Here is a 12,093-nt window from a genome sequence, read left to right as displayed (position 1 = left end):
ATTAGCAACGGTTAAGGCAAACCCGTCGGTATTTTAAACTCAGCGACGGGTTTATTTTCGCCGCTATTAGCGACGGTTTAATAACATTCCATCGCTATTTGCGACAATAGTTAAAAACTGTCGCACATTGCAACGGTATGTTAAATGCCGTCGCAATTAGCGACGGTGTAACAATAAACCGTCGCCAATAGCGACGAATAATCTGACAGCCATCGTACAATGTCTATAAATATCCCCACTTCCGCTCCATTTTCCCCACACGACAACACTTAAATTTTTCGAACATTCTCGTTAAAATTTAGAGTTTGTTTTTTCGTTTCATTTTTTGTTAATTTTTAAGTGTTATTTTTTTTTTATAAGAATTTTTAAGTGTTACTTAAAATCCTGAGTATAATTAGTTTTTTCAGGTTCTTTTTTTTTTACAAATTTATTACAATTTTATAAAAGTAATTTTTTTTTATTTTATTTAAAAACTTAGCAACAGATTATATATACCGTCGCCGATCCAGAATTAGCGACGGCGGAAAAACCGTCGCCGATTTAAAATTAGCGACGGCTATATAACCGTCGCTGATTTAAAATGCGCGACGGTTTTAAACCGTCGCTAATGTTATATGTTTCCACCGCGCCGCGGATACTCTTTAACTTTCAACGGCTTTCAACTTTGCAGCGTGCAAATGTGCGCCGCGAATATCTTTCCGCGGCGCACATTGCACGCTGCGGAAACACACTTTTCTTGTAGTGTCCATGCGATTTGATTTGGACTATCGGCTTCATGGCGAGCGCAACCTGCCGTGTTTGAGTGAAACCAAATCGTACATGTCAATGCCACTTGAGCTCAAATAATCTCGACTTCATAATTTTATATGTACGTATTTTTTATATTTATGATTTATGATCATGTGTAATTCACGTTTTTAGGCTCGTGGGTCTACTTTTTTTTGGATCATGTAGTCACATTCTTCATGATAGTCCATGCAACTTTACTTAGAGAACTCCCAACACTTGACTACAGAGTACGTGTCTCCCCAAATTTCATAAGTACTTGACTATATTGGACATCAACATAATGTATTTATAAAGTTTAATTGTTTGTGCAATTTACATTGCTAAAAACACAATAGAAATCATCATCATCATCATATAAAATCAAGTTATAAATTACATTTACGGGTTCTTTTCCACACGACTAAATTTGAGAAAAAGGAATGACTTTCAATTTCAAATTTACAAAATCTGATAGAATTTTAAGAAAAAACTACGGCACCAATATATTTCATTTATCTGGTATTTATATTGAGATAAATTTATCTTCGTGTCGATATGAAGTTAATTATTAATAAATTTGATATTTTGAAAAATCACTAAATTGGATTCTAATATATTTTTATATTATATTATTTCAGTACTTTTAATTTCCGTTTTCCAGTTAAAATAATGTGTTACATGTGCTTATGAATATTCTTTAAACTAAATTTTGTCCAAGAGATAAAAATTTCTACTTACATCCCTCTGTTTATTTGGGGTTTACTAGATCTCAAAAATATATTGCATACAAAATTAATATTTTCATTTGTTTTTGAATTCTTTAATTATATATTCTTCAACTCGGTTCCATTTTGATTTAAAATATATATTATCAACTGTCATGCTTATTACCACATACAGATATTGTAAGGCATCATCACCTTCAAGATGCATACCCTTGGTGGTGAAATAGGAGATGCCCACTTGAAACACCAAACCACCTGCTAAAGAACTTGAAGATCCAAAAGTTCTGTTAAAATATAATACTCAAGTTTCGTCGTAAGCCCTCCGAACCCAATTAACATACATTTGAACTCGCAAGTGTGCGTGTTGAATCTGTCGATTATGTAATATACTTGGGATTTGGGTAGAAAATGTAGAGAGGAGTTGTGTAGGCCAATAGCTTGGAGAATTGGACGCTCAAACTACACTACGTACACTCTGTGGCGGCACACAGTGAAATTAACATGGCGTACTACAGGAATGTAATATACCAAGTAGTGCTGCTACATTTGCTTGGATGTATATGCTCACCCATTCTCCAAATTGGCAAGAGTGACATTATTAGCAAACTTTCTCGGAGTTCATAGGCGAAACAACAACTTAGTAAAGATCCATGCAGTCTTTTGTGTATATAGACAGACGGCTTAAACCGTAAACCGAAAACCGAACCATGTTTTGTGAATGGAAAGGATGCACAATGTTGCTGCCAAAAGCAAATAAAAAAGCATCCTTTTACTCAAAATGTTCCAAATCTTAGTGTCAAAAATACAGATTTTAATGCTTAGGATATCCCGTTAAGCAAAAGATTTGACTAGCAGCACATAAAGAAAATAAATTCAAGTTAATTTTTGCTCCAAGAATCTTGAGGATTGACCCCTCAACAGTGTAATCCCCACAAAAAACTTTGGATATTCCTATTATTCAATACGAATACAGATATGGAATCTTATCAGAAAATTCAAATTCCTCAACTTTGATCAAGAAATCAATTCCCATCCAATAGTAATATTCAAGAAACGTTTGGAAATTTAATTTTTTTCCTAATCTTTAATACGAGTATCTTGAAAGTTTATCTGAACATTGATCGAGAACCTCTGATTTTGTGGGCACGACGAAGCTGTATCAGAATTCAGATATGAATACACGCAGTATATGTACGGTACGGAATTTCACAGTCAGCAGAGCGAAGTGGCAGTGTCGACATTATAATGATTCCACCTGTGATTACGCTGAAGTGTCAAAGACAGAGTAATAAATTCTTCCTTTTTGGGCACAGAGCCTTTCCTTTTTTTCTTACGGATACTCTTCGGAAACCCTAGAAATTTTCTGAATTGCTACTGATATTCTTGGCTCGAGAATTTCTGGGAAAGTGAGTTGTGAATAGCGATTCTCAATGCGGGGGAAAGATCCGCCCCGGGAGGAGCTCCGGTGCAAGCGGACCGATGGGCGCCAATGGCGGTGCAAACGGCAAGCGATGGCTGGGAAAACGCTGTGCGATATCCATTATCTACAAGGAAAGCACCGTCAGAACAGACAGAAAGTCCCAGACTCGCTTAAACTGGAGAGAAAAGTGACGAAGAAAAGGGCAAAAAATGGGGATACTGTTCGGGTTCCAAAATTGAAGCAAGTGTCATTGGCGGTGGAGAGGAGGAAGCGGCAGTCTGTTTCGGAAGCTTTGGATGATGTATTGAAGAGGATGAAACTGAAAAGCGGGGATTTGCAATTGGAATTGATTAGAGAGTTCTTAAAGAGGCAGGTGACAAAGAAGAAGGAGAAGGAAAAAGGGTTGGAGGACAATGTGGTTGCTGATGAAACGAGAGAGTTACCTTATGGAGTTATGGCTATTTCGCAATCCCCTGCCAGTTTGCAGAAATTTGGGGAGTGCAATGGTGGTTTGGATGTGAAATTAGGGGTGAATTTGCATGAAAACTCGGTTTTACAGAGGCATTTTCGGTCAAAAAATATTGAACCACTCCCCATTGGTACAATGCAGGTGGTTATAATCTACCAATCTTTAGCATAACCTATGTTAGCTACGACAGATGTGATATATCTGATTTTAGCTTCAGAATAATCTTTGTCGAATTTTGATAATGTTGTTTTAAGCTGAATGAATCCAAAGAAGTGTTCCTGGTAATGAAATGAAAAATCATTATTGTTATTTGTTTGTGAATTGATATCCATTCATATATTTGTTATTTTGGACTAGATTGTGCCATTTGCGTGGAATATGAAGAGAAGGAAAATAAGAAAATGTCATTGGTGTAAACAAAGTAAAGGGCGGCTCTTGATCAAGTGCTTGGCTTGCAGGAAACGATTCTTTTGTGTGGTTTGCTTAAAAGAGAGGTCTGTAGTTCTTATTTGACATCAAAGTATGCATATGGATATTTAGAATGCACATGTTTATGTTTCAGGTCGTGTTTGTGTTCACTAATAAGTTGTACTGCAGTGTTTGCTTTTAAAATTGGTTATAGACGCTTGTTTAAACTGAGTATTGGGGGTTTGCTTATCCATGCATCTGCCTGTTACAGGGTTTGAGCAACCAAATTTCCTTTTGTTGAGAGTCAAATTTTTGCACCAGTTTTCATAAAATATGATTTAGCTGCTCACGATCTTCGGAAATATTGTTAGTCGCCAAGATGCAAACAATGTCAAATACTATTTTTTACGCACACTTTCGTTAGAATCTGAGATAAATGTTTGAGAGAATTAAAGAATGTAATAATTATCATATCAGTTATTCTCCCTTGCCTAGTGGAACAAACATGATTGTCATGGGTAAACTATCACTAGTTACAATTGAATCTTATGTAGGTATATCGAGAAGCAAGCCGCGAAAATGAAATGTCCTGCATGTTGTGGAACTTGTAGTTGCAACATTTGTGAGAAACGACAAAATAAAGCTCTCAGTCATAAGGTTTGCTGGTGAAGATATGCACTTTGTATGTTGTTTTTTGGAAAGCGCTGTATTGATTCGACTGTTATCTACCCGGATTTCATCCAGGACTGCTATAGTGGGAAAAGGAAGGTCAATAAGATCGAATTGCTTCACTATCTAATCCACGTGCTTCTTCCTGTGCTGAAGCAAGTAAATCATGACCAAAGTATTGAGCTCGAATCTGAAGCTATGGTAACAGGTATAGGTAATTTCTGATAACTTAATCAGTGAGTTGATTTCTTTTATTAATGTTAAAGCATGCATACCGACTTCTTTTTACAATAGGGAAATCCCTATCTGAAATTCAGATTCCACAGGCCAACTTAAGTTTCCATAAGCTACTTTGCTGGTGAGTTGCACTTTATTGCAATATAATTCAATGATAAACACCAATTGTTTTTCTTGATTTTGATTATATGTGTGGTCATTCGAATTTTGAGCAGCAACAGATGTAAAAGTGCTATCACGGACTACCATAGGACGTGCATGAATTGTTTGTACAACCTTTGTCTGAGTTGTTGCCAGGAGATTTCTCAACGTAGTTCATATGGAAGTTGTAAACGCAAACGTTTGAAGAAAAGGAAAATATTTGCTTCTGGTGATGATCTAATCTTGGAGCGACATATTTCTAGGCAAAATTCTGGTGAAATTCCCTGTCACTTCCCGACGTCCTTGCAAATTTGGGAACCTAGTTCTGATGGAAGTATTCCTTGCCCACCTATAGATATAGGAGGCTGTGGTGGCAGCAACCTTGATTTAAAATGTGTATATCCCTGCTCCTGGAATAGAGATCTTGAAGTCAGAGCTGAAGAAATGTTGCGCCTTTATCACCTTCCAAAAACTGCAGAATTTTCTTTGTGTTGCTCGTTATGCGAGGACATTAGTCATAAAGATGGTGATGCTAAGGTTCAGAAAGGTACATATAGGAAACTAGGTTACAAGGACAACTATCTATATTGTCCTGCTATTCACGATATTCATCATGAATCCCCTGAGCATTTCCAGAACCATTGGACTAAAGGTCAACCAGTTGTAGTTCGAAATGTGCTTCGGAGAACCTCGAGTTTGTGTTGGGATCCAGTTATCATGTTTAGCTCTTACATGGAGAACAAGATTTCTGAACATTGTATTGAAAACGACATGAAAGTGACAAACGACATAGATTGGTGTGAGGTCAATTAATACTCATCTTTCTTGTTACTCTCTTATTTGACAATTTTCCTGCAGTCATTAATCATTTTTCTTGGAAACACTGTCAACCGAAGATGATTTTTGGATTGTTATGTCAGGCTTTCACCTTCATCTTTTAATGTACAACTTTTTTTACCGTGCTATATCAATGGAATTTCTGTGATCGTCCTTTTCATCTTACCCACTCCCATGTTTTGCCTGGTGAAATGTAGTTACTATGTCTTTGTCTAAAGACAAGTATTGTTATTGCAGGTCGAAATCAACAGAAAGCGGATTTTCATGGGATCATTGGAGAAGGGAACACACGCTAGCATGCAGCTAAAAACTCTGAAGTTCAAAGCTTCGCTTTCCTCTCATTTATTTCAAAAGCACTTTCCGATCCACTATAACGAGATCTTAAGTGCCTTACCTCTTCCAGAGTATATCAATCCAGTGTGTGGCCTTCTGAATTTGGGAGCGAAGTTGCCAGACCAATTTCGGAGGCCGGAATTAGGTCCATGTATCCATTTTTCATATGGAGTCCCAGAGGGACAAATGCAGGCTGATGTTTTGTCGAAGTTGTGTTATGAATCACATGATATGGTAGGACATAGATGTTACCGAATATGATCTCTATGTCCAAATGTATTTAATTAACGGTTAGTGTTTAATGCTGGCAATGAAATATAATGTCCTTTGGCTTTTCATTCTCAGGTTAACATTCTAGCTTGTGCTACTGATACCCCAGTTTCACCAGAACAAATTAATAACATTGGAAATTCAATGAAAAAATGCAAGGCTCTATATCACAATCGTGGGCAATCAGCAAGCAATTCTAGTGATCAGAAAGGTAAATCACCTTTGCAGAGTGAAGGCACAGGTGAATCGGGCTTGCAAGATATCAAGGAAAACATCCACCTGGAAAATGAAATTGCAAAAGTTCCTTTTAGCTCTAGTGAATCCTTGAGGATCAAACACTTAATACTGAAAACGGGAATGTATCCAGCGATAGTGAATCTGATACTGAGGCCTCAATATTCTGCTGTGGAACTATCGAGAGATCTGAAGATACTGATGAGTATTTTCTAGGAGCAGATGTAGAAAGCTCATGCTCCAGTGAAGATAAGCATGGGATAAATTCTTGTGGTGCCCAGTGGGACATTTTTCGTCGACAAGATGTGCCAAAACTTCTTCAGTACCTCAAGCGACATTCTAAAGAGCTAAACAACGGGTCATGCTATCTAAACAATGTATGTTTTCACTGAAAAGGAAGTATTCTACAAAACTGCAGTTTAGGAGTAAAAATTGATTTTCATATATGTGTAACAGGCTCATCCAATTTTAGATCAGACAATTTTTCTTGATGCATTTCACAAAATGAAGCTTAAAGAGGAGTTTGGTAAGTCTCATATGTTCCTATTTTCTAAGCAATCAATTACACGTGCTCAATAAGGACCTTGTTCTCAATGCTTGCAGATATCCAACCATGGAATTTTGATCAATATCCTGGAGAAGCTGTTTTCATACCTGCAGGCTGTCCTTATCAAATCAGAAAACTTAAGGTGGTATTCTAAACCAACCATTTTACACTACATTCATTGGCATTTGTCTGCACTCTTGCTTTGAGTGAATATGTGTAGTATCACAGCATGTCTCAAAAATACCCATCAAATAGATTTTTTATTGAGAAGGATCTTATGAACGTCTTTAAGTATGATTGATAAAGTAACGTTATTTGAAATTCTAAAATCTCCACTTAAAGTTATTCTGCATCTCTACATCAATGTGCACGGACTTAGGTCATGATGTCCAGTCATTGGGCCGAAGACCAGTTTTGTAGGACTGCATGAAATTATAATTTCCAAATTTAATTATAGGGTGGTAGTGGAGTAATTCCATCTCAGAAGCGTGTTTGATTTTAGTGTATCCTCACTGGATTTGTTTTTGAAATCCAAATGGTGTGTGTCAGTCATATGAATCCTAGCTGTTAAAAAAACCGAGCCATGCGCCTAGGCCTGGGGCACAAGCTAGGCCCTTTTGGTGAAGAATATAGGTTGTGTGTAGGTTCCATAGGACCTAACGTTTCAATATGAAATGAACCAGGCAGGCAGGTTGATAGTTTGTCTGTTAACATGCTTATTTAGGTAGATAAATCACTCGCCCTATTTATTTTTTCCTTTCTATGTTCGTTGTCAACACGTGGTTTTACTGAAATCACAACTGAACATTCAGTGACACTCAAACTGACATACATAACTGTAAACTATCTGTCTCTTCAAATTTACTTCAAAATTCTATTTCTGGGTTAAACATATGCAACTTAATTGTTGATATCTCTTTCACTTTTCCAGTCATGTGTCAATGTTGTTTTGGATTTCGTCTCTCCTGAAAATGCTACTCAATGTATTAAACTGGCCGAAGAAATTCGCCTTCTTCCTATGCAACACAAAGCCAAAACAAAATTGTTGGAGGTAGGTTGTGTAAGGGCCTTCTGCAGTTTTCTTATATTGTTCATCTTCGTGAAACTTGCCAAATGTACAAATGGATTTTGCAGGTGAGGAGGATGGTTCTCCATGGAATTAGTGAAGCAGTTGAAGAAATAGGCAACCTGAAGCAAGTACTCCTGTAGTACTTTATCTTGTTTAACCCTCATTTGGATTAATAGAAAAAGTTCTTAAAGAGCTCCCCCCACCTCAATGTAAGTACTAATGTGCGTACAGAAGAGTCGAGTCTTTCTCTATTTCCAGTTGAGCTTTGTTTTGTCCTCTTCTTCTTTCTTTAATAGTTGCGAATGTCCCTTCTCTCTCTCATTATGACAAATGCTGTGCGTTGCAGTTATATGTACCTAAATTCTCCCCTAGCATTTGTGCATAAAAAATATCTTACAAACCTACAAGCAGATGTCGCATGAAGAATTGCCATTGTTTCCTGTGAGGAAGAAGTGAAGTTTGTATACTGATTATAGGTAACTGAACTGATTTTCTTGAAGATGATAGGCTTTACAGGTAACGTGTTGTTTATATGAAATTCTTGCAGGCTAAACCATTTGCTGCTTCTGATGACTGATTGTAGTTAGGATATCGTTAGCTGGCAATAGAGCTTAGTACGATGACTTGTAAATTGAGATTTCAGTTAGAAGCCTTATTGCACACATCTTAGGAATCATCTTTGACCCCGGTTAATCATAGATTGAGGTAGATATATTTTTTCATTTGTTTAAATGCGTTTTCATTCTACAATAATTATCCTTGTATCTGAATTAAAATGGTGATAGTTCTCATGGGATATAAAGAGGAATATAGAGTGCCTACCTATTGTACGTGGATTTTTTTCCCCATGTAAATGTAAATGCTAAGATGCTATTCTTTCTTTAAGGCGTGTTGAGCAGAAAGATATTGCAAATGCCGGAATCCTTCTCATTCCCACACTTGCAATTCTTTTTAGTGCCAAGCATGTTTATGATTAGGGGTGCAAAGGAGTCTAGTCGAGTATATATCGAGTTACTTGAGCTTGACAAGCTCAACTCGATTTATTTTTTGTCTACTTGTGTATATATAGAGTAATTCATTTCGAGTTTGAGCTCGACTCGTGTATATATTGAGTTACTCGAGCTTGCCTCGGTCTGAATTCTAGTATTTAAATTTTGAACTCGGGTTTGGACGTATATTGACAAAAAAAAATCCTGATTTTTCATATTTCTGGATAAAAATATATATGTTGTACATAACTGAAACTGGAGCTCAGACTCGAAAAAATACACGAACTCGATCAAACTAAGCTCTAGTCGAGTTTTAATCGAGTTGTTCACGAGCTATTCATGAGTAGTTGCAACGATATTAATGATACAAATGACGTGAAAATTTTGAACATGTTAATGAAATGCAGTATATGCTCTTTTATAATGCGTGGACGATATTCTGCTTGATTATTTTTAATATGATATATTTGTTCTAGAATTTTTAAGTAAATTTCTCATTGATTTCAATAATATATTCTATTAATTCATTAATAAATATACTACTTCTTCCATAACAATCATGTAGTCATGTTTTTATATTTAGTAACATTTTTTATTAATATATCTTTATCAATCAAGTCTTGAATAACTTATCAACATTTTTTCAATGAGTTAAGCATCAATATTTTTTGAATGAATTAAATAAGAAGTTTGTTTGTAATTTTTTTTTCAATGATTTTCTTATTATATGTGAATAAAACAAACAAATTCAAAAAAGAAACATGTCTTTTTAATGTCATTCTTGTTCTTGAAAAATAATATTTACTCTTATCTTCTTATCTTGTAATAAGTTTTTTGGTATGGAAGTAATAATGCATGTTTGAAATTTCCGAAACAATTGTAAAATATCGAAAGTGATGGGCATTAGGCTACGTTAAATTCCGGCACCCACAGAAACAAAGGCGACCCCACCATAAACCAGTAATCCGCGGTCTGCTTCTTTCCACTTGCATCGCCGCCTGTTTCAGTCCAAACCCGGTACCGTTACATCGTCATATATATAAACGAGGGCCTCTGCCATTTAAATATTCACTACTGCTTTAATAAAAATAGATCGTACTATGAGGCTGATGCAGGAACAGAGCAGCAACTGTAGCCCGACCATTGATTCTTTCAAGAAATGTAACTATAAGTCATCTCCGGCGAAGCAGGCCCGGAAGTTCTCCGGCGGTGTCCAGTCCAAGGCATTACTAAAGACTGCAAAAGTTGAAAAATTAAAACAGGCCGAAGACTCGCTTCGCACTGTTATGTACTTGAGCTGTTGGGGTCCCAATTGAAACTTGTGTGTGTATAAATTGAAGATATGTCCGTCGGAAAAGTTTGATAAAATTAATTTCTCATTTTCAGTGTCTTTTTTCCTCAGTTAATACTGTACGAAATCTAGCTAACCAAAAACAAAAAAGGCAAGAAAAAAGAAGGAAATATAGCATATGTTTAAAGAAAAATCAATCATTTTCATCGAGTCGTCACTTTAAAACATAACACAAAAGAAAATACTGTGTATCGGAGGCATAATATAGAACAATCGTCAATCCATAGTCTGATAATGCAAACGTAACTTGATGATTCCCCAAAAGACGAAAAATTCCTAGAAAATAAACTTGTGAGCCTACCTTATTCATAAAATTTCATTATTGGCTATGATATGAGTCGCTATTAGTATTAAATCGTGAAGCCTTCGACGCAAAGCCACTGCCCAACGGAGAGCGCGTCGCAGTTTAGGTTCGGGTTGAGTGCATCAAACTGCGCGGTTGTCAAGTTGTTGCTCTTTGCGATGGCGAAACAAGTGTCTCCTTCATTCACCGCGGTCACAGTAGCACACACAAGTGTGGCACTTAACTTACTCTTAGCTGCAAAATTTCAAGAAAGTAGAGATACGGATTGGGACATAATACATTGATTTAGATACACTGAATGTAACATAAATAGTTAAAGTCGTAATCACTTGGCTGAAGTAACATATTATAAACCACTCTCGTTCAAGGGAGAGACGTGAGTTCAAATCCGCATCAAAATAAAAAAATCTATCATCCCACGTCAATGCTTTGATAAAAAAAAATCTTTAAATTTATTAAAATATATCGGTGTTACGCATGAATATCATATTTAAATATTGAAGGCTTACAGCTGACGATCGCTCTGCTTTCTGCTATAGTAATGAAGAGAATAAGGGAGAGAACCAAAGTGAAATTGAGAACGATAGAAATTAGGTTGCTTGCCTTGGCCATGATTTCTTGATTATTATTCTGAGTTACTTATTTAGAAACTGCTATTTATAGCAATAATTTCCATGCAATTCTCAAATCATTGCCAAAAGTGCATTGTGATATTAGATTTTGACATAGCCGGCCTGAAACAATGAGACTCGAGAAATCGAGTTTAGTTTTAGGATACTTTTAACCGACTGTCAAACTATGAATTAATTTTGGAAATAGAGACCTTTTTAGTTGGACGTAATAAATGTTCTTCTAGGATAGAACAATCGAAACATGATGTTTGAGCTGTTATACGATTTAAAAGATTTGAGTTACATCATACCACATGCTATAACTTTTAGTAAAACGATAAATGTCCGGTCCTACTATTGGTATCAGAGCTAAGATCATAAGTTTTGATTTTCAGTTATTGCAATGAATGTAATTATTTGAAGGAGATTGTTCGGTTGTAATAATTGTCAATGATGAGTAGATCAACCAAAACGTGACACTTGAGCTGTTGTACATTTTAAAGTATAACGACTACACTTCTTTTTTCATATGTCTCAAATATATAGTCAAATATCTATATTTAATATTATTTTATCTATTCTTTTACCAATTTACTCATACTAAATAAATAAATTAGTTATTTCTAACATGTTTTTAAATCATATTAAAAACACTCATTAAATAAAAGATAAAATGAGAATTTTATACATAAAATTTGTTTTTCTAATAAT

The 12,093-nt window shown here is 35.8% G+C and overlaps 1 protein-coding gene and 1 long non-coding RNA gene across 2 annotated transcripts; both read left to right on the top strand.

The window, feature by feature from the left end:
• The first annotated feature begins 2,440 nt into the window (after positions 1 to 2,440).
• On the top strand, positions 2,441 to 9,060 carry LOC140822064 (lysine-specific demethylase JMJ28-like). Its single transcript, XM_073182792.1, is given in 13 exon segments — positions 2,441 to 3,523; positions 3,740 to 3,876; positions 4,345 to 4,447; positions 4,535 to 4,667; positions 4,754 to 4,817; positions 4,912 to 5,641; positions 5,912 to 6,241; positions 6,353 to 6,596; positions 6,599 to 6,888; positions 6,968 to 7,037; positions 7,115 to 7,200; positions 7,990 to 8,109; positions 8,193 to 9,060. Coding segments are annotated over 13 exon segments (2,982 nt in total). The 5' UTR covers positions 2,441 to 2,923; the 3' UTR covers positions 8,268 to 9,060.
• Positions 9,061 to 9,680: 620 nt separating this feature from the next.
• LOC140822075 (uncharacterized) lies at positions 9,681 to 10,501 on the top strand. Its single transcript, XR_012115900.1, has 2 exons — positions 9,681 to 10,133; positions 10,232 to 10,501. It is a non-coding gene; the product is annotated as an uncharacterized lncRNA (long non-coding RNA).
• The last annotated feature ends 1,592 nt before the right edge of the window (positions 10,502 to 12,093 follow it).

The sequence above is a fragment of the Primulina eburnea genome, chromosome 2 (genome assembly GCF_022965805.1).
Source record: "Primulina eburnea isolate SZY01 chromosome 2, ASM2296580v1, whole genome shotgun sequence".
NCBI lineage: Eukaryota > Viridiplantae > Streptophyta > Magnoliopsida > Lamiales > Gesneriaceae > Primulina > Primulina eburnea.
The sequence above is the reverse complement of the archived record's forward strand: the minus strand, read 5'-3'. Positions and strand labels throughout refer to the sequence as shown.